Source organism: Hipposideros armiger, unplaced genomic scaffold (assembly GCF_001890085.2).
Source record: "Hipposideros armiger isolate ML-2016 unplaced genomic scaffold, ASM189008v1 scaffold_34, whole genome shotgun sequence".
NCBI lineage: Eukaryota > Metazoa > Chordata > Mammalia > Chiroptera > Hipposideridae > Hipposideros > Hipposideros armiger.
Window position 1 is genome coordinate 568,656 of NW_017731384.1, and position 26,101 is coordinate 594,756.

Sequence of the window (26,101 nt, forward strand, 5' to 3'; positions counted from 1 at the left end):
AGCCTGGAGGCAGAGGCCCCGCTGTTGTCTCCTTGTGTGGGAAAGGAGAAAAGGCCTCATTGGTCCTGTTGCCACAGAGCTGGACGACTTTAGGGATATCAGCAGACATGGAAATTCAAACTCTGAGAACAGCCGTGCTTCTTCTCCTCTTGACAAGTCGCCCTCAGAGCTGAGGGGAGCTCAGCCTCGTCCCCCTGGGCACAGCGGCATCCAGCTCAGTGACTGTCTCGGGTCTACTCAGGGATCCCCAGGGAGCTTGGGCAGAACCAGGTCCCACCCCTAGAGAGCCTGTCGTCTCAGGTCTGGACGGGGCCCAGGAATCTGCATTTACGGGTCCCACTGCCCCCTCAAGGCTCCAGGGACTGTGATGCAGGCGTCCCTGGGCTACGCTTGGAGAAATACCATGCACAAAGCAGATAGAATAGTAGCTACGCAGTGTAACGGGGCCCCCGTAGGCGGTGCAGGAATAGAGGCATGTCGGGAGCGCGGTCCAGCCTGTTGGGAGAGGAGCCATCCCCCGGCCCCCCTGCAGGGTTTGGCACCCACATCGTGTCTAGAAAGGTGCCCTGGTGGGGGGAAGGGCATTCTTGGGGAGGGAACGGAGGGGCAGGGCACAGTGGCACGAGCATGGCTTGTTTGGGGAGCGAGGAACAGGTGGACACAAAGCAGGCATTCCGTCCTGGAGCCCAGGCACCGCAGAGGAGTCGGGGAGGGTGGGTAAGGGTCTGGTGGGACGGGGGCCTTGAACTTGCTGATCTGCTGAAAATGTACCCTGTGGATCCGGATGAGGGCAGCTCCTGAATCCTGTCCTCGCACGGCCCTTATTCAGGGAAAAGGCCACCTGGGATTGCAGTGGAGTGTCGTCACAAATTGTGCGCACACATCCCGGCCTGGCCTCCCACTACCGGTGGTACAATTATTTCAATTTTCAAGTTGAGGACCCTGAGCTCAGAGAGGGGTCATGACTTGTCTGAGCCCTCACAGCTGGCTGGAGCCCGTCTCTTGACCCCAGGGCCATGGGCAGAGTTGGTCTCCTTTCTGGGAAGGGGCTTTGGATGGCCATTGGTGACCATGCTGTTGCTTCCCTAGGAATGGGGTGTCTCTGTCCCTAAGTGATAAAGCCAGGAAGAGGAGCCGTTTCCCTGGTACGGGCTCAGGGGCGGCCTCCTGCTGCTGTGCCTTCCAGTCTGTCCCCATGCCTCATCCAGCCCTGAGCCTGAGAATGGCCTTCGCCAGCTCCCACCCACCCCGCGTCCCGGCCTCACGCTCTCCTTCCTTTCCAGGTGAACCTGGGAAATCTGGGGATCGCAGTGGCTACAGCAGCCCCGGCTCTCCGGGCACTCCTGGCAGTCGTTCCCGCACCCCGTCCCTGCCCACCCCACCCACCCGGGAGCCCAAGAAGGTGGCGGTGGTCCGCACTCCACCCAAATCGCCGTCTTCAGCCAAGAGCCGCCTGCAGACTGCCCCCGTGCCCATGCCTGACCTGAAAAACGTCAGGTCCAAGATTGGCTCCACCGAAAACCTGAAGCACCAGCCAGGAGGCGGGAAGGTAAGGGCGCGTGGAGGCTGGCCGTGGGTGTATGCCGGCCTCAGAACACCGGGAGAAGGTGTGTAGGTCTCCCACACCTGGGGCAGAGGTGCGCGAGTGACTTGGCTCCCACCCCTCACGTGGCGCCCAGTTCCCTCTCGACCTCATCAAGAAAAGACGGCTGGGGCGTGGGTCTTTATTAGGGTCCCCACAAAGCCATGAGTGCCCTGCTCAGGGGAGAGCAAACACCGGTTCTTTGTTCCCCCATTTCAGCCCCTGATGATCAGACAGTGTCAGAGATTACAGGGTTGTTGCTCTGTGACTTGGGGGTTCTCAAAGTGGGGGTGTCCACAGAGGCCCCCCAGCCTGCCTCGTGTTTAGGACATGACACAGCAATCGTAGGTGGGTGTCTTTGGCATTCATCGGACATTTGTTTAGGTTAGGGTTCTCTCTAACCTGAAGTTCTGGGGAAATTAGGGGTTCCATTTTAAACAACTGATTCTTCCAGGGGCAAGCGGGAGCTCATGAAATGTTGGGGTGTCCTAAATGTGGAGAGACATAAGTTTCTGAGGGATTGAGGGTGTGGGAAGATGGGGCTGGCCTGGGCCTTTTCCTCCTCTTTCATGTCCCTGCGCCCCGTTGTATGAGTTTCCTAGAACTAACATACAAAATACCTAGGCTGATACAACAGAAATGTATTTCCTCACTGTTCTGGAGGCCAGAAGTCCAAGGTCAAGGCATTGAAGGGTTGGTTTCTTCTAAGGCCTCTCTCCTTGACATGTAGATGGCCGCCTTCTCCTGTGTTCTCACACGGTTTTTCCTCTGGGTGTCTATGTCCCCATCTCCCCTTCTTATAAGGACACCAGTCATATTGGATGAGGGCCCACCCTGATGAGCTCATTTTAACAGAGTGACCTCTCTAAAGACCGTATCTCCAAATACAGCCCTATTCTGAAGTACTGGGAACAAGGACTTCAGCATACAAATTTTGGGGGACACAATGCAGCCCATCGCAGCCTTCCTCACCCAGCACCACAGGGGAATGGAGAAGGGAGAAGAGGAAACGTGTGTGGTGTGCCAAGGACAGGACTCCACTCTTAAGACCACAGATGTGTTGGGCCTTCCTGGCTGGGCCATTTTGGGGGCATTGAGCCCCCTGGTGGGCTGGGGAGCTTTACAGAACCCTGAGCCAATGTTTCCCTTTCATTCGGGACAACTCAACCCCACCCCACCCCTGCCCCAGCATGCACCCTCCACACTGTTGATTTTGTTTGTCATTCTTGGCCGGGGGCCTGGGGCTCCCTGGAGGGAGGACACCTCAGAGGGCTTTGGGTCCATGTGTGTACTGACCCGAAACCCTGCACTTGGCTCCCTGTGGAGGCTCAGGGCTATCTGCTTGGTCCTGCCCAGGGAGGGGTCCAGGTGCCTCTCAGGGTGGAGCCTGGGGCCTCAGTGCCACTGGTCCCTGGCCCCCTGGGAGACCTGGACAAGTGTTGGCCTGCGTTCCTCTTGGTAAAGATGCCTGGCTCCTTCCAGAAGGGGCTCGGAGGCCGCTGCGTGGGGTGTTGATTTGAGGGGGACCCTTTTGTGAAGTCTGGTGGCAGAGGGCCCCCCCAGAGAGCCAGCTTCCAAGGTGATGGGGTGTTTCCCACGGGCGTTGGCACCCCTCCCTCAGTGCTGGGGGGGGGCATGTGCCCTGTTTTCATGGCAGCGTGACCCTCGTTCTTCCTCGTTTTGAAAAATGAAAAACAAAACCCACACAGCCAGTTCTGCACCATTGAGATGATTGTGACCAGCGTACCCACAACGCATTAGAGGGAAACTAGCCATCGGCGACTGCCAGCCTGTGGGGCTCTGTCACACACCAGCAAACTCCCAGTGTCCTCCCGCCAGCCCAGAGTTCATCTGAGGTTGGCTTGGAAGGCCTGGGCACCATTTGGCCCAGTTCTTGCACCTCTGCTGAGAGCAGCAGTGACAGGGCTGGGGGAGGAGGCGGCAGGGACTCCCACTGAAGGCTCCGTTCACAGCTGGAACCCACCCTCCCACCCAGGGCTGCCCTTCCCCTGGCTGTGCCGGGAGAACAGTCCAGTGACTTGATTCTCAGAGTGGGAATGGGGGAAGGTGCCCAGGTCACCACCTCACTGTGCTGGGCGCAGACATATGCCCTCATATACTGAAGGGTTCAAGGAGAAAAGGTGACTTTTCTTGGGACTTACTGGGGAGGAGGCATAGGAAGGTGGCCGAGATAGGAGTCTCCCCTTAAATTCCATGGAAGACCTAGAAAATTGTCTGAGCCAAAGAAAACCTCAGGCATAACGACAAAGATCAACATATCAATCTACCGGAAAATTGAAAAGACAAAGAAAAAAGAAGATACTTGGGATCCACAGAGAAGACCTTTTAAATGACCTGTCAAAGCGCCTCGTGCCACCTCTGCCTGGACTGGGCTGACGGTTCCACGAGGTGACACTGACATCTTTGGGTTCCTGTGGCCTCACGCAGCACCCACATACAGTAAGCGCTCAATCAATGTTTGTTCGGCTACAGAAGGAGCTGTTCTCTGACTGAGGAATAACTCAGCTCCCGGAAGAAGGAAGAACAGGAGGTGGTTCTTGCTTGTTAACCTGCAGACTGAAAGCCACAGCCGGCCAATAAATCATTGGTGGAAAGAAATGTGCTATAAACCATCAGTTTTATGCTTTGTACCTTTCTCTGTTTTCACGATTTGCTACAGTTTGAATGTGCGTGGTTTGAAGAGTGCAAAACAAAATTATGTTTGTGTCCCTGTGGCCTTGCACAGAGCCCCATATACAGAAGAGGACAGTGGGAACGTGCACCCGAGAGATTTTCAGAGCAAAAGCAAAATAAAGCGAGAACTGGGGTAGCCAGGGGAGTGCGGGTTTAGGCCGGAGCTTTGTTCATTTATATGAGAGGTAAGAATTAGCAACTGATAGAGGGAGGTCCTGCTGGGTCGCTGTGAACCAGCTGGGCATTTCCCCCGACAGGACAGGATGTTGTCCTCCGGCAAAGATGGAGAAGAAAGGGGGCGTTGGAAGGCACCACCAGCAGAGAGCCTTGGTCTCACTTTCAGGGGTCATGGGAGGCCGCACTCCCCTGGCTACCCTGAGTTGAAGAAGAGGGCAGCTGAGGGTCAGATGAGGTTCAGGCAGCACCAGCCTCAACAGCCCCTCCGTATGGTCAGTGGAGAGCAGAGAGGGAAGCATTGGGGCCCTGGTGCCATTCAGGGTCAGAGACAGAGGGAGTGCACTTGGGGTCACAGCTGCCTGGGCAGGAGAACTGGGGATCCCTGTGGCTGCCAAGGGGGAGAATGTGTGCAGGGGAATGGCCAGAACCCGACGTCGGGGTGGTCTGGTTGGCTCTGAGCAGATGGAGCTAAAGTTACTTCCCCTGGCCATCCTCAGGGCCAGGGGGTGCGAAGACCCCAGGCTGAACAGGACCTAGAGGCCCAGGAAGGACAGAAACCTACCAGAGCTGCTGGGCTTTGAAAGCCTTGGGCTGCAATATTCGATATGGCCACAAGATGGCGATAGAACACTAAGCGTCTGTCTTCGCGAGACCTAAAGTGTTTGTAAATTCATTATATTTATTGACGAAGTCCCAGTTCTCATTTTAAAAAGCTCACGTGAAGAACATTTTATGTGGGGTAAATAAAGTGAATTTGTACCTGGGATAGTTGGCCTATCCTGGACTGAGGTGAACGTAGGCTGAGGTGTCAGGCCCTGCGGGGGTGAGTGGAGGGCCGAGCCAGGCTGGGACCCTCCTCTGGGACAGCCCTGTAAGTTTAAGACCCTCTGGGCATCTCTCCATATACCGAGCACCTGTGTTTCTGAAAAATCTTGTGTGAATCAAATCATTGTAAAGAGGCTTGGGGCAGCCAGTGTTTAAAGGAACAACGTAAATAATTCCACAGGTGACTCCCCTGGTTTGGTTCGGTTTGTTTTTTAACCCCTTCTGTGTCTGGTTTACTTAACAGGACCTACAATAGATAACTTTTCCTGTGTCAGTTCTCAGGCTGACCACCTTGGACTGTCCTAGCAGAGCATCCCAGCTCCCAGTCCTCAGCACGGGGCTTCTTGACCCTAGTGAGGTAAAGCTGGGCATTCTTGTAGACAGACCTTGCCAGGGACAGCCCACGGACCCCGGGCCAGCTGGGAGCTCCTGGGGGGAGGGCTGGGCCGTCTGGAGCCCCTTGAGAGATATGAGCCCAAACAGAACCAGGTCAAGGCAAGACCTAATGAGGGTTTGAGACTGCTTTGGATCCTCCAGGAAATGGATTAAACCAAAGTGGACCCATCTCACCCCACTCTACGGTCTCCTTCAAGGCCAAACCCTGACCGCAGGAATTTCTCCCCTGAGTAGGCGTCCCCAGATCAAAACTTGGAGCTTCCAAAATGTTCTTCTCTCCTATGACGGGTGTGTTCAACGTCCAGAGCTAAGGCTCAGCATCATACATGTTCCTGGAGATGAGTAATTCAGTTTCAAGATTCCAATTTCATAACGCCGACCATTCGGCTTTTCCTCCTTTCTGTAAATCTAATATTCTGTAATGGGTGTTGGCTTAATTTGACCACTACCGGTAATTCAGGTCTGCTCTGTAAATATCCTTGTGTCTGTCCTACTGCCAGATCCCACAGAAGCTTGTTGCCTTTTTAGTGGGATTGAAATAAGAAAAAGCCACATGGAAAAAACACATTTCTATGTATGTTGCAGATCTTGTTATTGCTTAATGTCTTTTGATTCGTTTGATGAATTTCTTGTACAGATTAATACAGAAAATTCAGATCATTACATTTAACGATCAGTCATGTAATTGTCAGTGCGGATGACCTCCCATTCTTTTACCATTACCCTTTAAAATTTTCCTGTCTTAGTGTGTGTGTGTGTGTGTGTGTGTACGCGCGTGCATGTGTGCCTATGTTTTCTAATTCTAAACTGCTCTTTGTGAAAGCAGGCACGTTGGCGTCTGGGCTTACCCAGTGGAAAATTATGACTAAAAAATTATCACCAAAGAAGGAATTCATGTGGGACTCCTTAAAATCTGAGGGTGGCACAAATCGATTCAAAGACATTAAACAGAGGGTGACAGCAATTCCTTAAGAAGCAGTGTGAGAAAGCCCATTTGTCCGCCTGTTCCCAGCTCAAGTCTGGGCTGAGGCACTGCCATGGTGTCCCCTTGCTGGTAGGAGAGACCTTCAGTGTTCCCCAAGGGAGAGTGTTGTTTTTATTTGCTTTATGAGACAACAGCCTTGAGGACAGCTCAGGCAAAGCTTTGTTGTCACATACGTAGCCTGTGGCCACAGAAACACCCACACCTAGATCCCTGTGTGGGCTCTGCCACTGAGTCACTGAATCTCCCTGGGCCTCCAGTCGACCTCATCAGCCAGCTAAGGGGGTGGCAGGTGAGAATGGTGATGTGGAATTAGATGGTTATCCAACCTCTAAAAGAGGGTGGTTTTTACACTGAGAAAAAACAAAGGAGAAATTCCAAAGAGAGAATTTGAGTATATAAAAATGTAAACATTTATATGTTAGGAAGAACCTACCAGCCAAAAGGTGGCAAAGGAGTAACTTTAGTAATAACCGGAGAAATGCAGAATAAGCCAGCAATGCAGTCCCATTTATTTTAGTCAAAGAAATAAGCAAAACAATTTTTTAAGTGTTTAGTATTGGCAGCAATATGGCGAAACGGACTTTCTGAACAGCGCTCACAGGGCGAGTTCATCCAGCCCCCTTAGAAAGTCATTTGCAGAGTTGTGTTGAGTGTTTTTTAGAATACTTATAACTTTGACCCAGAAATTCTACCTCTGTGGCTCTACGCTATGAAAAATAATCCATAATATGGAAAAAAACTTCTTGCGGAAAGATGTTCAGGGTGAGGCTGTTATTATTTAAAATGGAATCAATATGTGATATCTGATAGCACAGCTACCACAAAATGGCATATGACATGTTATTTAAAAATAATGACTGCAGAACAGGGCGAATGCCTAGAGCATGATGTTACTCGATAAGGCAAAATGTAAAATTGTGTGGACACAATAATTACTACCATTTCTGTGCCTGTGATGGGAGTTTATTTTTATGTATATGAGACTTCAAGGGAATACAGTGAAAGGCAGTAGTGGTTGTGTTTGGGTGGCAAGAAATTTGTTTTGGTTTTGCTTTTTTTAACCTCTGTTTTTAAAAATTATAATGTTATATTACTTTTCTTATGGAAAAAAGATACATAGTTTTTTATTTTAAGGGAACATAAAAGAAAAAAAAAAAGACGTGGATTAGATCCGTCCTGCCCAGGTTTTTAGGTTTAGACCAGTAAACTTAAGGAAAAAAAGCTGGGGATGAGGTCCAAGAGAAGATGGCTTTTCATTTTTTCCAGATTAAGGACATCTAAAAATAATAAGTATCATCTATTATTAATGTGATTTAATAATTAATAATTTAATAAAGGAAAGGCCATTTTAACACCAAAAAAGCAGGATGAGCCAATTTTGCTATCATGTCCTCATTTCTTCGTTTTGCTGAGGACCTGTGGACCCCTTGAGGGCCAGCTCTAGCCCTGGGGTCAGAGTTTGGGACCCTTCTTCTTAGATGAGCCAGGTCAGGGCTGCGACCCCGAGTCACAGCCATCCTGACAGACCCTGGGCCTCTGGGGCAGCGGGGCCCGCACCTGTCGTTCACAAAAGCAGCAGCTGAGGCCTTGGTGCCACTTCCCGGTTCAGAGAGCAAGGCCGGCTCTCAACTGGGCACTGCAGCTGGCAGTTATTTCTATCTGTGATTAATAGAAACTAAGGCACACTGTTTCCAGACACGGAGTTCCTGAGGGAGAAACACTGCCCTAGCAGACAAAATGAAGAGTTTTTCAACTATCTTTCTCTGTGCCGTGGTTTTCTGTGTACTTTGTAGTTTTTAGACAAATTGGGTCAAAATCATTCCCCACTCGGACGTTGATACCCCCCCACCTTCTCGCTGGCGCCTGGAGAAAGCGGAGCCTCCCAGAACTACAGTGGGGTCGCTGCCATCGGGGCTGCACGTGCCCAGGGAAGCTGAGGGGAGACCACCTGGCACCGTTTGCCCAGTTCCCTCTAAGCACCTGGCGGGACTGTGCACAGGGGAGCAGAGGGCTGGGAGGGCCCTGCCTTCCGTGAGACAAAGCCCTCACACGGAGGGGCTCTGGGTTGTCTGCTCCACAAAGGCCCGTGTCCCCCCCCCCCCAGAACGTCAGTGACCCTCCCACCTAGCAACGCAGCCCATCGAAGCACTGGGGAGTTTCCCAAAGCGCAGAGAGCAGCACGATTCTAATTCTAGGTCAGGGGTGGGGTCTGGGATTTTTTAAAAAAATGCCTGCAGGTGATTCCAGGGCTGACAGACCGGCTTGAGAACAGTCACAGAAAGGTCTCTGTGGAGGTGCTGAGGACCCTGGAGGCCTGTGGGGGAGGACAGAGGTGGGACTTCTGTGTGTTCATTTAACAACATCATTGAGCCCATTTTCCTCCGTCCCAACCTGGGGCCTCAGCTCTGGTGTGTGGGCCTCAGAGGTGGGGCCTCAGGACACCCTCTGACGCAAGTCTTTTGTAAAGTGAAGAACTGCCTCTTGATGAATCTGCCTTGTAAACCCCGTGTGGTAAGGTGGGGTCTGCCTCAGATCACCCACAGCTCTGGAATGCCTTCCTGGGGAGCTCCCTGGGGCAGTGTGACGCCGCCCTCGCGCCCTCAGCCTGGGGCCTCCTCTCTCCATGCCGGGAAGTCCGCGGACCTGGGTGTGGTGTGTCACTCATCCTTTTCTCTGGCTGTCAAAGGTGCAGATAATTAATAAGAAGCTGGATCTTAGCAACGTCCAGTCCAAGTGTGGCTCAAAGGATAATATCAGACACGTGCCAGGAGGCGGCAGTGTGAGTACCTTCACAGGTCCCCTGCTCCGTTCTGCGGCTCTGCTTTTTAAGAAGTGGCATCAGTCTGTATCCTTGCGAGACATTGCATAGAATAAACTGTTCTCAGGCTCAGGGTCTGTCTGTGTCCCCAAGGAAGTGTAGCCCAGGCCTCCACACTAGGCCCACTGTCCTAGGAGGGGTGACCTGCACCCTAGGGGTCCCTGGCCGGCAAGGGCTGTGTAGGGAAGATGACTGATCCTGTACCTGGGGGCGGGGTCCACTCAGCCCAGGATGGGCGCCCCGTGTCCCCACAGCCCATGTGAGGTTGGGCTGAAGGTGGTGGCACCTGAGAGGTGGCTCTGTCACCTCTTTCCCCATCGCCTGGCCAGGGTCACTTTGAGTGGCTCCACTGTAGACAGCTGGCCTGTTTGCTCTTGACGAGCAGACACACAGGTCTTACTGTCCTACTTCAGAGCAAGAAAAGTCCAGTCTCTGCTCACGTTTGTCTTCTGCATTTTCAAGGGGCAAGTCGATTCCTAAGCCTTTCCACTTATGCTGAAAACCAGCTCCACCCCCTGGCAGAGACTCAGAGGCAGGAGAGCGCACCCAGAAGTGCACCAGGGGACCTGCCTGCAGCCAAGGGTTCACAGCAAGATGCTGCTTTAGGCCTTTTAAATTTGGCTTCTCCCCTACTGTCCCTGGGGACTCCCTGCATCCCAGTGCATGTGGCCCTGATATTGGGGCTGGCGTCCTCCCTTCCCACCTCCCGGGCTGATCAGCTCTGCTGTCATCCACCCAGCTGTCCCATGCTCACCACAGTGGGTGCAAACTCATCATCCCGAGGCTCCCCTTCTCTGCAGCCCCCTCCTCACTGTGCCAGCCCAACACACTGGGAGCAGGAGCTTCAAGACCCCTTGAGGTCCCCCCTGGGGAGGGGTGGTTTCTGAGGGCAGGCATCTCGCTCCTGGCTAGCAGCCCAGGGTGGTGGTGGTAGCCCCCAGGAGGTTCTCTCTCCAGAAAATGCCCGGCCTGGGCCGCACATCATCTGCGTCCAGCCCGAGGGTTTATTCTTGCAATGTGCTGCTGCCTCCTGCCCGGAGCCCCTGAGCCTGGGGACCGGGCATTCACCACCTGGCTGCTGCATGGCGCTTTATTAACGCTTCCTCACCAGTGTCTGCTGTGTCGCCTCTGTCCCCCACTCCCTGCTCTCCTGTCCACTGACTGCCAGCTTCTCTTTTGCTGAGAGAAGGGGAGAGAAGGTGTGGGGGCCACCCCACCGCACGCCAGGTTACTGTTTTAGCGTTGACTCCTGGTTTTCTGGCTTCACTGCAGACTAGGCTCTGACCAGAGTAGAAAGGTATGCGGTTTCCAGTTTAACGCGTGTGTCTTGTCGGCTGGTGGGAGGTTTTGCTGGCGAGGCCGAGGCCTCAGGACTAGCTGGGAAGAGAGAGTACATTCCCACTGCTGATGGCAGTTACAGGACATCAAGGGACTTCCTGGGGCATCTCCTGTTTGTCCTGCACTCACTGCCAGCCTGTGGGCTAGCCTGTGACCTGGCAAGGAGCCACAGGCTACCTATCCAGGGCTGGCCCAGAGCAATGTCGTTGGCCCGTGGCCGCAGCTTGTTTGCAGTAGGAGCCGTTGCACAAAGCTTTCTTGGTGAAAGGTGGCTGGGGGGTCCCAAGCCCCTGCACAGGGGTAGCCTTGGGCGTTTGGGGGCACTGGACCTCTGGACTGGGCTCCGGCCTCTGGCTTGCCCTCCCTTCTCCAGACTGCAGGTGACTTCCCAGCCCGCAGGACTTGCCCCCTCTCCATTCGTCGGACCCTCCCTGCCTCCCTGCTGGCTCCGGGCTCCCCCCAGGGCCTGGCCTCCCGCCTCCCCTGTCCTGCAGTTCCCCTACTCCCTCACTCTCCTGCCTTGGCTCCCACCCTCACCCATTCCATCCCCCTCTTTGTCATTCCAGGTTCTGCCTTCTCCACAACCCCTCCCCCCAACAACACACACACACACACACACACACACACACACACACACACACACACACACACACGAGCTACCTCATCCAGGCAGCCTTGGTCACACCATTTACTTCCATCTCCCTCCTGCAGGGACGAGTTCCCAGAGTCCCTTGCCCCATCAGTGCCCGCCCCAGAGCACATGCCTTCTCCCATATCCGGTCCCAGAAGATGCCTCAGAATTGTTTGTTCCTCACCCACTCCCACCCACCCTGTGGGTGCAGGCTGCCACATGTGTGTGTTCCTCACCCTCCCTCCCGCTGGCACACACAGTGCATGTCCACCTGTAGGCCTCAGCCAACTCTCCATCAATTAACAGCACATGCTAACATAATTCGGATTAACTGAAATAATTTGGGATTGTTCCAGATGATTTAGACCTGAGTAGAAACCTCTCCTTTTTTTTCTGGTGTCCTCGTTAAAGCCATTCTCAGATGAGGCCATCTCTCTCCTGGGTAACTCCAGGGCAGGGAGCAGAGGCCAGCTGGTCATTGGCCTCCTGCACCCTCAGGTGACCTCATCCCAGGTGACTGCTGGGAAGTGTCCCTCCGTGCCCACCTGGGGATGCCCTGACATGGCTTTGAAGGCTTCCTCCGGGAGACCCATCTGCTGATGGGGAGTCCTGCGGGGGGTGCCCCCTCCGGGAAGTTGGTTCTTGTGCTGAGGTCAGTGGGTGGCACAGGGCCGTCATTCCCCTCGGGAGGGTGGGCAGTGTGGCCTGGGTCCCTCAGGGTGGACCCAGCCTGAGCCCCGAAGCCCGAGGTCTCCCCTGTATGTGTGTGTGTGTGTCTGGGTCTGCTCGCTGAGACACTAACCTCGTGGGGTTTGCCGAGCCGCCTGCCCTCCTGTGGGTGTCGCTTTGCTCCTTTCGGTAAAGAAATGGCCAGGACACTCAGGTGCCAACTGCCTCTTACCTCCGAGGTGCCACACTGCTCGCTGACCATCACTGCTCTCGCTGTGGCGGTGCTGGGGTTTCTGGAAGCTTTTCCTGAGAGAAAGCCACTTCTCCACCCCACACTGCCCTCTCCTCTTTAAGGCCCTACAGAAATGGCTCTCGCTTTTCCAACAAGAGTTTCCGAGTGCTGCGCAAATGGATCCTATCGATCGCTTCTTTCTCTGTCCTTGCTGAATGTGACCTGTCAATTTCATGTCAGGGAACCAGAGTGCCTTTTTCACATGTTTGCTAAACAAATGGCGTGGACTCTGGACAACAAAGTTTCCTGTTTGCCCTGAGGGTCTTTGTCCTGTGGGATGGAAGGCACTGCAGTCCCACAGCTATTTCATGGAGACCCAGCTCCCTTGGGGCAGGGTTGGCAGAATTCCAACACATTTTTCCACCATGACTAGGGGTGTGCCTCGTGGCAGACAGGAAACAGTGTCCGAGCGGGGCCTGGGCTCACACAGCTGCTTTTCATTGTGTTACGCCCATAATAAAATAATCCTGTTTTATCTTTGTCCATCCCCCACCTCTCTCTCTCTCTCACCTCCAGGTGCAAATAGTCTACAAACCAGTGGACCTGAGCAAGGTGACCTCCAAGTGTGGCTCGCTAGGCAACATCCATCATAAACCAGGTAGCCCTCGAGGCTGGCGGGGGGCGGGGGGGGGTGTGTCGGGAGGCCTGGGGGTGCCTGCTCCTGAGGGGCTGCGAAGGGGGGATGGGACGCACCATCAAGGAGCGTGTTGAGGGTGGAGCTTGCTGCGGCCTGGGAGGTGTGGCTGGTCCTAAACCCTCACCTGCGGCTCTCCAAGCAGGCTGCACATGGGGAGCCCGGGAAGGGCCCCATCTGGCCCCTGAAGGCTGGCTGTGTGGATGTCCCATCTTGGTCCCCAGCCAACATGGGGGAACATTTAACCAGTTGCATCAGCTACAACACGGGACCCCTATGCCACTGCCATACCCCTGCTGTGACTTTGACAGAAAAGACTCTTGGCGCCCTGCCCTGCGTCCCTTCCCCTCCCCCACCGTGTAGCCATCAGGGCCTTCAGCCTTCTGTGACGATGGATGTGTCTGACCCCTGTGAGGTCAGTATGGGCGCCACTGACCACACATGGCTGTTGAGCACCTAAAATGTGGCGCGTGCTGCCAAGGAGCTGAACTAATTCAATGAAAATGTCCGGGACCGTACTGGACAGCACAGGTCTAGGTTCCAGCTCCTGCCTGGGGGCCCAGAGCAGGAGTTTCCAGCCCAGCCAGGCCCCCAGGGCAGATCTGTGCTGGGCCTGTGGGGTGGGAAGGAAAGGGCCTCAGAAGCATCCCCGGAATGTGTCCTGTTACTGTCTGGCTCCCTGGGACATTAGTCTCTCCCAGGAAGACCTGTCCCTCAGCTGGTGTCACCATCCTGCCACCCTGTGAGCAGCTTTCTCGGGTGGCTTTATCCTTCCCCAGAAAGTAATGTACAGTGGACCCTTGAACAACTTGGGGGTTAGGGACACGCGCCCCCCCCCCAGCCAAAAATCCACATAGAACTTTTGACTCCCCCAAAACATAACTACTAATCACCTACTGTTTACCGGAAACCTTACCAATAATGTAAACAGTCGATTAACACATATTTTGTACATGTACTATCTACTGTATTCTTACAATAAAGTGAACTAGAGAAAAGAAAATGTTATTAAGGAAATCATAAGGAATAAACACAGTATTTATTGAAAAAAACAGCCATGTGTAAGAAGACTCGCGCAGTTCAAAGCCATGCTGTTCAAGGCTCAGCTGTAGCTCCCCCCTTCCTCAGGCCACGCCTCCCACGCTTGGCCGGGGCATCGAGGCCAGGCCGGAGAAGGGTCAGCGCCCTTCCTTAGTTAGGGTGCATTTTGCCCTTTGGTTTAATTCCGAGGCCTCATAGGGTTGTCGCTACAGGATCTTGACATAAAAAGACCTCACTTGTTGGAAGCCAACCAATTTAGGTTGTAGAATAATTTCTCCGGGACCGAGCTGCCATTTACCTTTGCATGAGCTAAGGGGGGTTTTCGGGTAAATATTTGATGCACACCTTGATTTGAGAAACGAAGCAAACTGTCGCCTGGCCCTTTGGAGGGACTGGCCGGTGCCCACACCCCATTCTAAGTAGAGGAGGGCCTGGTCTGACCTACTCCTCAAGGTGGACGTCTGCTAGGAGTCCCGTCGGAGCCCTCACCCCAGGCGGGGGCCTGTGTGCCTTGCGTTCTAGGAGGTGGCCAGGTGGAAGTGAAGTCTGAGAAGCTGGACTTCAAGGACAGAGTCCAGTCGAAGATCGGATCCCTGGACAATATCACCCACGTCCCTGGCGGAGGGAACAAAAAGGTAAAGGGGGCAGGGCAGAGAGGGGGCTGCCCGTGGGGGCAGCTGTTACTCGAATCGGGTGGGCAAGGCTGGGCCAGTTTTCTGGAGGCGGAAAGTGGAGGATTCTGTAGTGACTGTCCTGATGTCACTCGGCAGCCACCAGCGCTGTGGGGCTCGACCTCAGCGGCCTGTTGCAGTGCCAGGGAGCTGTCACCAATTTGGTGCCTGGGCCACACCCCGGAGAATCTGACTTCATTGATTTCAGGTGCAGTCTGGGCACCTGGAGTTTGTAAAGCCCCCAGGTGATTCTTGGGTGCAGTCAAAGGTGAGAGCCGCCGCCCGAGGCCCCGTGGTTGGCAAGCACCCACAAAAGGGAATAGCCATCCTCGAGAACAAGGCATGGGAACATGACCTGATTTTCTAAGTGGGTCACTAGGCAGTTAGAGCAAAACAATGATGTCGAAATCCAGATTTCAGCAAATCTTCCACCTGCCTGTCAGAGAAGTGTCCACGGAGGCTGCCGGGCCAAGGACCTCGGCATTCCCAGCAGTTTCTAGAGTCTCTGGGTCTTGCTGTGCGTATCTGTGTGAGCTTGGGGGCCGGGGGCCACCAGAGTGTGTGTGACCCTGAGCAAGCTCCCTCTGGGCCCATCACAGGATGTGGTCTTGTGGCTGTACTTTTCTCGTCTGCATAAATGCAGCCCAAACGTCCTCTGGGGTTTCCCAGCCACGTCCGCCCTGAAGTTCTGAAGTGGCTCGCTTTCCAGCGTTGAGCGTCTCTCAGCAGCTGACTGAGAAGTGGCGGAGGGAGGACGAATGTCCCAGGACGGTGACAGAATCTGAGACCCAGTCTGGGGTGAGACAGGGCGCTGGCTGGAAGTGGCAGAGGGCCATCTGTCCATCACACCACATTTGGTGGCAGCCGGGAGTCCCTGTGGCAAATCACCAGGCCTCCTCTGCTCCCCCGGCAGGCAGGCCCGCTCAGCACCTCTGCCTGGGATTCTGAACAGATACACCCCATCCTGCGTTTGGGTGAAAGCCCGACCCACAGCGTCGCTCTGGAGAAGCACTTGCTGGGATGGTCTTAAAGCAGAGGTGGCATACTGAGCCCCAGGGACAGACCTGACCAGCAGACAGGGCCCCCCGAAAGGCCGAGGGGAGGGCAGCACCTTCCGTAGCACTCCTCTGGCCTCCCTGACCCCAAGGTGGATCTCAAGTGGCTGTTTCCCATCGTGCTTTGCATCCTTGGCTTCCAGAGGTGCAGGAATACATCTCCATGCTGGGGCCCCGGTGACAGGCTCCAGGAGGCAGCGTGCCTCCAGGGAAGGGGGGCAGCACCCAGTTGTCCTGGAGGTGAAGATGCCGCAGGGGTCCAGCTGCTCCGCCAGCCGCCCTCACCCACGGCGCCCGGGTCCCAGGCGCGGCCGCCCTGCCCGGGAGCTGTAAAGATACCCAGAGAGTCCGCTTGAATGAATCCGGGCAGGGCCTGGGCCTTGGTGAGGGAAGGTCTCTGCCTCGATCTCTGGAAGCTTCTATGTCCTAAGAAAAGCTCTGGGCTTGACTCTGCTTGGAGGTGTGACCTGGGCAAGATCAGTAAACATTTTCAGCCTCTTTCTCCTTCAGCAAAATGGATAGAAACCTCCACATCTCAGGGCAGTTGTGACACCCAAACAAGAGGGTGTTACAGAAGGTTCCTGGTCCTTTGTGGCCGGCTAGGAATACAAGTTAGAGTCAAGTCCGAGTTGGAACTTCTGTTTCATCTCTGCGATGGCTCAGAGGGTGGGCCCTGCCCTGCTCTCCACTCAGAAGACATAGTCCTGGTCCCAGAGGATGCTCCCTTTCCCAAGCCTCCCAGTTTCTCCTGTAATGAGCAGAATTGCTAACAAGCAGTGGCGCACAGGACCCCCGCTGCCTGAGTTCCTTTCAGTTTGGGGGATTCTGGGACATTCCCAGGACCCTGTCACTTTTTTCTTAAGAACAAATCTTTAAAAAAAGCATTCACGTAAATATCCTTATCAAAGCTTCCGTCAAAAGGCCTTTCAAATAAAAGGCCTTTCGAATACAGTAACATGGAAGGTGCTTCTGTCAAAGCAGTGACCTAAAATGAACAAAATAAGTAGCATAAACGGAGCCCGTTTTTTCTCTGCACCCACGTGTCAGCCTGCAGCAGTAGCGGCTCTACCTGGGCTCCATGGACTCCTAAAACTGTGTGGGAACACGGTGAAGTGTATGTGAGTGCAAGCACGCACGTGCATACATCGTTCTCGAAAGAGGGCTTAGGACCCCGCCAAGGTTACTGTGTCCACCACTTCAGGGTTCCCCAGGAAGGAATTACTTTGTACTATTTGCATCACTGGCCAATGCTTCCTGCGTTTCCCAGGTATCCTTTGCAGGACCAGGTATCCCTGGGGCTCCTGGCTGTGTCACGATTTCTCTCCTGTAGAAAGGGCCTCTTCGCACCATGTTTTGTAGCACACCTACCCGTGCTGCCCGCTGCTGCTGCCACCTCCAAACTCGCGTCAGTCGCTGGCAAAGGGAGGAACGTGTGTGGCTCATGGCTGGGCAGCCGTGGCTCTGGGGACGTCCCTTAATCTCTAGCTTCTCCTTCCACACTTCCATTTACAGCTGGGCAGTATTTGTCAAAAGAAAATGTGCATGGCTCTTGACCTACTAGCGATTCTACTTCTAGGATGCTCTTACACGTGTGTGAAATGATGTGCGTACAGAGTTACTCGAGGTTATTCATACCCAGCGTTGTCTGTGATAGCAAAGACTGGAACAGCCTAAGTATCCATCCTTAGGAGAGCTGATAAAGTTTCGTACATCCGCTGTGGTGGAATACCATGCAGCCATCAACAAGCTTGAGGAAACTAGGTACAGATAATGGAAGGTATTAAGTCTAAAAACCTGAGGACAAAGCATGCGGACGTTGTTACCGTGTGTGTATGTTTTTATATATTCACACATACACCTTTGTGTGTGTGGCACGTCTCTGTAAGGGTACACAAGGAGCTTACAATGCTCGCTGCCTCTGGGGAGAGGAACGGGGCGACTTGGAGGTGGTGACGGAAGAACCCTGCACGAATCTTTGCTATTAGGAAATGATAAAAACCACGGTCACCAGCACGTCGTCAGCTCCCGCCCACTCCGGGCCGGTTGGTTGGCGAGGCTTGTGCTGTTTCTCTCACGTTCCCTCCCCTCCTCTCCTGCAGATCGAAACCCACAAGCTGACCTTCCGTGAGAACGCCAAAGCCAAGACAGACCATGGGGCGGAGATCGTGTACAAGTCGCCCGTGGTGTCTGGGGACACGTCTCCGAGGCACCTCAGCAACGTGTCCTCCACAGGTAGCATCGACATGGTAGACTCGTCCCAGCTCGCCACACTAGCTGACGAAGTGTCCGCCTCCCTGGCCAAGCAGGGTTTGTGATCAGGCCCCCGGGGCGGTCGATAATCGTGGAGAGAAGAGAGTGAGAGAGTGTGGGAAAAAAAAGAATAATGACCTGGCCCTTCACCCTCTGCCTTCCCCCAGCTGCTCCTCACAGGTCGGTTAATCGGTTAATCACTTAACCTGCTTTTGTCGCTCGGCTCTGGCTCGGGACTTCAAAATCAGTGACGGGAATAATAGCAAATTTCGTCTTTCCAAATTGATGGGGTGGGCTAGGAATAATAAAATGTTTTTAAAAACACTTGGAAAGATGGCCACCCCCAACATTTCCTTGGGCAATTACTTTTGATTCTTTTTTTTCCCCCCCCTCTGAGTAGAAGAGGGAGGAGGAGAGGCTCTGAAAGGTGCTTCTGGGGAATTTCAAGGGACTGGGGTGCCCCTCCTCTGGCCCCATCTTGGGGGCGTCACAGAGGCAGCAGCAGCAACGAAGGATTTGCAACTTGGTGCGTTGGTGGAGCCACAGGCGCATTGAACCTTGTGTGAGTGGGATGGGGTGGGGGTGGGGAGAGACAGTAGAGGCTGAGGCGGGGTGGGGGGGGGAGAGCTGGCGAGTGTGGGAGAGCAGGCGAGTGGGGGGCAGGAGATACTGCTCCCTGCTGGGAGGGCCAACAGCCGCCACAACGCAGCACACTCGACCAAGTGGCCTCCTGTTCTTGGTGGCCCGGGGTCTGCTGCGGGTCAGGGTGTCACCCTCTGGGAGAAGGGCTCTGGTCCCTCCCAGCCTGAAGGGACAGTGGGCAGGAGGAGAAGGTTGGTGGGAGGGTGGTACCCTGTGGGTTCCTTCCTCAGAGAAGACTGACCTCAGCGTCCTGAGTGCTGGCCTTGTTCTCCCCGCCCACAGGGGCGGGGGTCCCCTGAGCTGAGGGGCTCCCCTCCGCCCCACAGAAACCCCGTTTTATTGAGTTCTGACGGTTGGAACTGCAGCCACGATTTTGGCCACCTCACAGATCTGGACTTTAGGGCTAACCAGTTCTCTTGTAAGGACTTGTGCCTCTTGGGGGACACCCGCCTGTTCCCAAGCCTGGGCCCCTGGCATCTCTAGAGTGTGCGGGGGCCTGGGGGGCGGGTCCTGAGCCTCTCGTCCCTCCCACGGCCACTGCAGCCACTTGTCGCCTGTGTGTCTGCTGTGTGGAGCCCAGTCACTGCCTGTACCCCTCATTATGTCACACTGTCCCGAGTTCCCAGCCTCACCAAACCCCTTCTCGGTAATGGACATTGTGTGGACGTGGGAGGCACCTACTGTGAACGAAGGGCTGAAATCGAGGGAAGGCCAAGCGCGGGCACAAGGTGGGACTGCAGTCTCAGTCTCAGTCACACTCATCCAACTGGCATGTCCCTCACGATGAACCTGACGACCCTACCTTACGCGGTTCCCTGTCCCCCGCTTCCCATCACGGATGTGAACAGGGTGGCTCGGCAATGACCCTGGATGTGGACTTGGAGGGCCTTTTTCTCCCAGAAGGCCGGTCCCCTTCCTGTGCTGAGCTGGCAGCAGGCGGGGTGTCCTGGCTGCCAGAGATGGCACTGGGACAGGCAGGCCTCTCAGGGCAGGACTACATCCCTTCTGTCCCCTACTTCCGCCCCCCCCTCCCGCTTGTGACTGCCAGCCTCTCAGAGCTCAGCCGCTCCTCAACCCCAGGTGCATATAATCAGCCCTCCACGCGCCCAAAAGGGAAACACACCCCCTTGGAAATGGTTCTTCCCCCGTCCCAGCTGAAGGCAATGCTGTCTGTCCTGCTGGAGCAGCTGAACATATACATAGATGTCACCTTTCCTTCCCCGTCTCACCCTGTCACGTTATAGTCGGATTTGTCTGTTTATGCTTGGATTCACCAGAGTGACTATGATAGTGAAAAGAAAAAAAAAAAAAAAAGGACGCATGTATCTTGAAATGCTTGTAAAGAGGTTTCTAACCCGCCCTCCGGAGGGTCCTGGATGTCTCGTACCCCCATGCTGGGCCCGGGTTCCAGGGGGCCAGTGTGGCTCCTATCTGTTGGGGTCCCCCAATCTCTGAAAGGCTTTCTGCAGCATCTGGGACCCAACAGGGACCAGATTCTGACATCTGAGAACCCTCAGCTGCGAAGAACCCCGAAGCACAGGACCAGGACAGAAGCTGCGGTGGCCCCTCCGGCCCCCCAGGGCCTCCCTTGGTCTTGGGACTGGCCTGGTTGGCAGCATGAAGATGGGCCTCTCTGGTCACAGCCTAGAGAAGCCCCACAGCGGCCCTGAAAGAGGGCCTTCCAATTCCCTGCATCAGGAGAGAGATGAAGCCAGTGCCGGCTGGGGAAAGGTCTGCGGCCCACCCCTTCGCCTGGGGTCCCTCTCCAAGCTCTCCCTCAGGAAGGGCAGCCCAGGCCTCCCCACCAAGGGCCCCACAGCCACAGCAGGGCTTGGGATACACTGCCTGCCCTGAACGAGGCCCCAGCCGCCCGACAGAGGGAGGGTGACCAGTCAGGAGACACCATTCCCAAAGCCTTGGCCAGAGCCCCCGCTGACCTTGCACAACTCCCATCTGCTGCAGTGGGGGAAGGGAAGCAACCCTTGGTAGAAAACTGTTGTTTAAAGAAACTCAGCAACCTCAGGCCCACTTCTGCCACTTTCGGTTTAGGTGGTTTAAAGCGACCCCGGGGGATGGTGGTAGGAGTCAGGGCACCCCTCTAGGACTGGAGGCTTCATTTGCAGCCAGAGCTTTCTGTGCAAGGAAGCGTCTTGGCCCAGAACTTTCCACTCTGAGGCTCCCCACTGTCCTTTGAGTCCCAGCCGTTCTTAGAAGCGTTCTAAGAAAAAAAAAGTAAATGTGGCTTCAAGACTTAGTAGCTGTTAGTGACGTGGCCCCTCATTCCTGCCACTAATTTTGGCTGCGTTTCTTCTTGCACGTCTTCTGGCTTTCTCTTCCTGCAGTTCCTGCGCCCTGTTCTTCAGTACCTTCTTCCGAGGGCCTTAATTGGAGGGCTGTGGAATCTCTGTAGGGTGGGCTCCTGGGGTCAGCCTCAAGGTCATGGTTTCGGGTGATCAGGTCAGTGCGGGCAGGGAGATTGCAAAGGGATGCTGGCTTGCGACATTCACTGAGGACAATCTCCCAAGGGCTGGGCACTCGCCCATCCCCCTTCCCCACCTCCATTGTCAATGTCCCTTGGGTGGGCTAGATAGGATATGCTAAATGTCTGGTTCCTTCAAGCTCTCCACTCTATCAATAGTTCCATTTAAATTGACTTCAGTGGTGAGACTGTATCCTGTTTGCGATTGCTTGTGCTATGGGGGTAGGGGGGAGGAACCTGTAAGATAGTTACCATGGGCCAAGGGAAGTCTTGGAGCGCAGCAGTTTTAAACTGCCTTGTAACCCTTTTTCTTCATTTCACCCACGTGTGCTAGAGGTCCTTGGGGCTTCACCTTTTCAGTGACATGATTCCCAAGTGCAGCAGGCTGCCCGCTACTTCCCATCTCCCTCCCAGCCACATGCAGTGAGGATGGGGGAATCTGGAGATATGGTTGCTCTGGCTTCTTGCCGGGTCCCAAGCCCCCAGTCACGCCTCCCAAAGATCCTGGCATCCTTTCCTCTAAGCCGTGGGCACCTCCGTGTCCTTCCCCACCAGCTCCCAGACACGCAGCCTATATCTCACAGCTGCCAAGATCTCTTCCTTCACCCTCTTTTACTTTTGTCCCCCAAATAAAGTCAAGAGGTGGGGATGAGGGCAGAGGTGGAGATCATCAGCGTGTCCCACATACAGACCCGTGGCTTCCTGAGACTTCCGGTTGCTCTTCCGTGTTGAAAAGGGTTACCCTGGGCACCGACCCAGTCTCACCTCCTAATGGACTTAGCCCGTGAATTTGCAGTGCTGGGCAGGACAATTTCTGGCACTTGCAAGTCCCATGATTTCTTCAGTCATTTTAAGGGTGGGGGGAGGGACATGAAACCATATTAGCTTAGCTTCCTGTCTGTGAATGTTCATATGGTGTATTGTGTGTTTTAACAAATGATTTACACTGACTGTTGCTGTAAAAGTGAATTTGGAAATAAAGTTATTACTGATTAAATAAGGTCTTTGTGCATGGATTCAAGACAAGAAAATGACATAGGATGTATGATTTGCAAGTCCTTCCCCAGCCTTGGAGAACTTAGCTCAGAGCAGGGAATGGCAATATTGTTAAAACCTGGCCACCACAATTAACCTGCTCTCTCGTCTCATTGTGGTGCTGCTACACCGTCCTGGTCCAGCTCAAAAGGGCAACTAATCCATTGGGCTGAGCTCAGTCTGTATGACCTGGGCCAATGTGTTCAAACCTGAGAAGCCGGGGTGGGTAGGGGCATCTTTTTGTCCCTGGAAATTAGCCTAGAGGCCTGGGGCTGATCAGCTGAAGGAATGAATGGTTCCGATTCCACCCAGGCTTAGAGCTGCCTTCCTCTCCTTCGGAGCCTTATTACAGATTGGGAAATGCGTCTGCTCAATCGAGACAGGGATACCAGAGAGTCCCTAGCAGTGCCACAAAGGGGAATAACAGTAACAGTGACCCATCATATTACTGTTCCTTAGTAATCAGGTCAAGGTCATAACACAGAACCCGTAGGCTTTTCACGCAATTGCAAAATATTTTTCTCAGCTTTTCCTGGTGTGCTCTGGCCACTGCAGACGGCTTAAGTAGAGAAGATCTTAACTGCCACTATAGGAGCAACAGGGCAGTCAGAAACACTACCTCACAACTCCTGGCTTTCACAGCCAGACAGGCAGCCTCACTGGCTGTTTCAACTTGACTACCATGAAAAAGAAAAAAGTAAAGAAAGAACCAGGCCCGTCCACTTACTCATCTGGTACAAAGAAAATCAAGCCTTTAGCCTCCTCAGAACACACCATAATCGCAGGAAGCAGGTGAGGAGCTGCTCAGGCTCCGTGCAGTCTCTCTCATTGGCCCCCAACCCCAGAAAGATCCATGGTGAAGTGCATCCAAGCACAAGGTAGACGGTCTCTGCAGACCCCTCCCCTCCTGTGAAAACCATCACCACATCCTCCGTCTGCTGACCATCCAGATGACCCTGCCAGGGGCCCAGAATACAGAATGGAGATTCCCAAGGTTCAGAGCAAGTTGGACAACAGAGAACTGCTCCAGGAGAGCCATTTCCTAAGCTGCCACCTCCCATGTCCAACTGTCAACAAAGGCCTGGCACACAACATTCTGTAACTTTTTTTTTATTATTTTTTTCAATTTTTCCTTCCTTTTTTTTAAGCACTAGTCTGTGCTTTGCGAACAGAATCAAGACATTAACAAAGATCAGCTTCTCTGAAGAAAAGCATTTCTATAGAACAAAGACAGCTACATGTTTCGCTGCCAATACACAGCTCAAAGCAGGAAAAGAAAATATTTACAAAATACAAGGTGTTTTTTTTTCCGGTTTTTTTTTTTTTTTTTTACAACGCTAAAAGGGTTATTCAGAATTTTCAACCTTATAAATAGAAGAAGCACTTTATGCATAGGGATACGGTGCATTATTGTTTTTTAAAGAAACAATGACAAACCTTTTAACTTGCAAACAGAATCAAAAAAATCACTAATGTTGAAAATTGTGAAAAAACCCCAACCATTAAGCAGTTTGTCTACTATTTTTATACGATTACAAAATGGCAAAAAGAAAAAAAAAAAGTCCTTATTGCCCCCTTTTTGGTAATGTGATCGTACGTGTGACAGGCACAAGGTTAACCAAGGGGGTGATCATGGGGGAGTGATGGAACCACAACCAGGACCAGACAATGTCCACAGGCAAGGAGAGCTTGAAAGAGGGAGGGTGGACTGACACTGACAGGGAACTGGGCCAGAAGGAAACGACTACAGGAATCAGTGGGAACAGAATTACACAGAGGAGATGGCTGCTCATTTCCCAGACCCCTCAGTTCACACAGGAGTGGAACAGGTTCAATAGTCCTAACCCTACCTTCACAGACCAGGGTAGGTGGTAAAGATGTCCGAGTGCGAGGACTGCTGTGTGTGTGTGTGCAGCGTGGGCGAGCAGACGAGGGCACAAAGGGGCAAGATGGGGACCTGAGCAGCCGCAGCCAGGATACTGCAGTTAAGGAGTCAAACAGAGATGAGCAAATGCAGAGAGAACCCAAAACGGGTCTCCGAGATCTGGATGACAAGGGGAAGCCACTGTCAGCTGAGAGCTCAGTGAGTACAGCTGGCAGTTGCGGCCGAGAGACTCTGGTGGGGACGCTCCAGCACAGATGACCAGGGGACCCATCTGGGAGGCCAGAGCTGGGCCAAGCCACACGGGAGGGGAGCGGAGTGGGGTAAGAGCCCCACGCGTGCTGCTCTCTCCCGCCCTGACCTAAGGCGGCTACACTGGGCTGGTGCTGTCCGTTCCCTCCGCGCCTGGCTGGTCCACCCTGCCCACGGGTGCGAGGGAGAAGGGTGATCATCAAACATCGCTACGTCCAGTGATTGCACAGTGCAGAGGGTGTGCCAGGACCAGGCCTGCAGGCTCTTATCCTGAACTGCTGTTTCCAGCTAGAGGAAGTGCTCAGGTGTGGGACAGCAAAACATGGAAATCAAAACCAAAACAAAAATCAAAACAAGAAAAAAAACAAAGAAAAAAAAAAAAGTAGAATCTAAATTCCTTAAATTCACTAAAAACTGTGAAAATTTCCGGCATATGATGTTTGAATATCAAACGCAGAGATTTCTGAAGCTTTAATGCCAATAGTTAGTGAGTCTGTTTAGATTCTTGTATCCCGCTCATCTGTGAGTTGGACGCTGAGCTGTGACTGCTGCTGCCAGGTGCCGACTCTTGAGGGAGACAACGGGGGGTGAGGCGGGCGCCGTGTCCGTCTCCCGGCCAGTCTTGCCGCCTGAGGTGCGTCGAGTGCAGCGCGCTGCCCGCTCCTGCGCGTCCAGCTGGTCCTCGCACTCTGCCTGGGGGCTGTACGCCAAGGGGAAGGCTCGCCGTTCCCACGGCTGGACGGACTGCGGGCAGACAAGGTGCCTTGGTGACCACCCAGCCCCAGCCTGCCTCCTGCCCCAAGGCCCCCCGAAAATGTGGACTGGAGTCCATGCTGTCTCTCTCTCGAGTTCCTGGGGTCATTCGGGAAGACTCCTCACAGAGTGGGTGGCCTTTTAACAATGGCCAGTTCCACGGTACCTTCAGAAGGTTAATTTCAAGTGCAGCCCCCTGTCCCCTTCAAAATGGGAGCTGAAGACCCATCTTCAGCAGGTGCTGTCCCCACCCTGCCAACCCCATGCAGAGGCAGCACCCTCACCTGTTCATCCAGCCCCAGCTCTGGTGTGGAACAACGGGTGTCTTCGCTGGCTAGGTGGCGTAGAGTGTCCCGCGCCACAGGGGTGAGGGGGGCCGAGTGCAGTTCCGGGCTAATGGGGCTCCTAGGGGACTGACCGTGGGAGAACTCCGACAGAGAGTGGCTACTACTGACATCAGGAGAGGCGGGCTGGGGGGTGGAGGGGTTGGCACTGCCCAGCTGCGGGGTTGTCCGGCCATCTGATGACCTGTAAGACCTGTACACCAAGGAGTGAAAATGTGAGTGCCCGAGTAACGGGGTTTCTAGTCTTTTTCTTTTGGGGGCTGGGGAAGAGACATGAAGAAAAGCATACCAGCCAGACTTCACCAACCGCTCTTTCCTAGGAACCACAAATCCCCTCATTCCTCCCGCTGCCATGTAAGGGGCAGCTACAGAATATGACATCTAGGAACGCGGGACACAGTGCTTCCCAGCAGCACCGCAGGAAGGGTCCTTGTGGTGCCCGAGGTCTCCGAATGTCACAGAGCCTGCTCTCGGGGCCCAGGAGGCCACTAGACTGTCAGAACTGGGCAGACCCCTCTGCAAAGACCCAGCCGCTGACTGCCTACACCCTCCTTAGGTCCAGCAAACACCAAGGCCTCCACGCTCTCAGCCACTGCCAGTGCCATGAACATAAAGAGCAGCTGAGAGGCAGAGCACATCCATGGACGCGAGGGCCC

The 26,101-nt window shown here is 54.1% G+C and overlaps 2 protein-coding genes across 18 annotated transcripts in view; one reads left to right on the plus strand and one right to left on the minus strand.

Annotated features, from left to right (window-relative positions):
• The window catches only part of MAPT (microtubule associated protein tau), a 95,173-nt gene extending 72,997 nt beyond the window's left edge, over window positions 1-22,176 (plus strand). For 11 of the 15 annotated variants that reach the window (XM_019637718.1, XM_019637722.1, XM_019637725.1 and 8 more), the window contains 5 exons: window positions 1,284-1,549; window positions 9,346-9,438; window positions 12,924-13,005; window positions 14,605-14,717; window positions 17,908-22,176. In XM_019637718.1, coding sequence (XP_019493263.1) covers window positions 1,284-1,549; window positions 9,346-9,438; window positions 12,924-13,005; window positions 14,605-14,717; window positions 17,908-18,123 — 770 coding nt within the window. In that variant the 3' untranslated portion in view covers window positions 18,124-22,176. The remainder of the gene's footprint in view (window positions 1-1,283; window positions 1,550-9,345; window positions 9,439-12,923; window positions 13,006-14,604; window positions 14,718-17,907) is intronic. The other 4 variants (XM_019637723.1, XM_019637731.1, XM_019637734.1 and 1 more) reach the window with 1 other exon arrangement.
• Window positions 22,177-23,308: 1,132 nt separating this feature from the next.
• The window catches only part of KANSL1 (KAT8 regulatory NSL complex subunit 1), a 171,378-nt gene continuing 168,585 nt past the window's right edge, over window positions 23,309-26,101 (minus strand). For all 3 annotated transcript variants that reach the window (XM_019637749.1, XM_019637751.1, XM_019637750.1), the window contains 2 exons: window positions 25,386-25,638; window positions 23,309-25,092 (listed from right to left, as the gene is read on the minus strand). In XM_019637749.1, coding sequence (XP_019493294.1) covers window positions 24,865-25,092; window positions 25,386-25,638 — 481 coding nt within the window. In that variant the 3' untranslated portion in view covers window positions 23,309-24,864. The remainder of the gene's footprint in view (window positions 25,093-25,385; window positions 25,639-26,101) is intronic.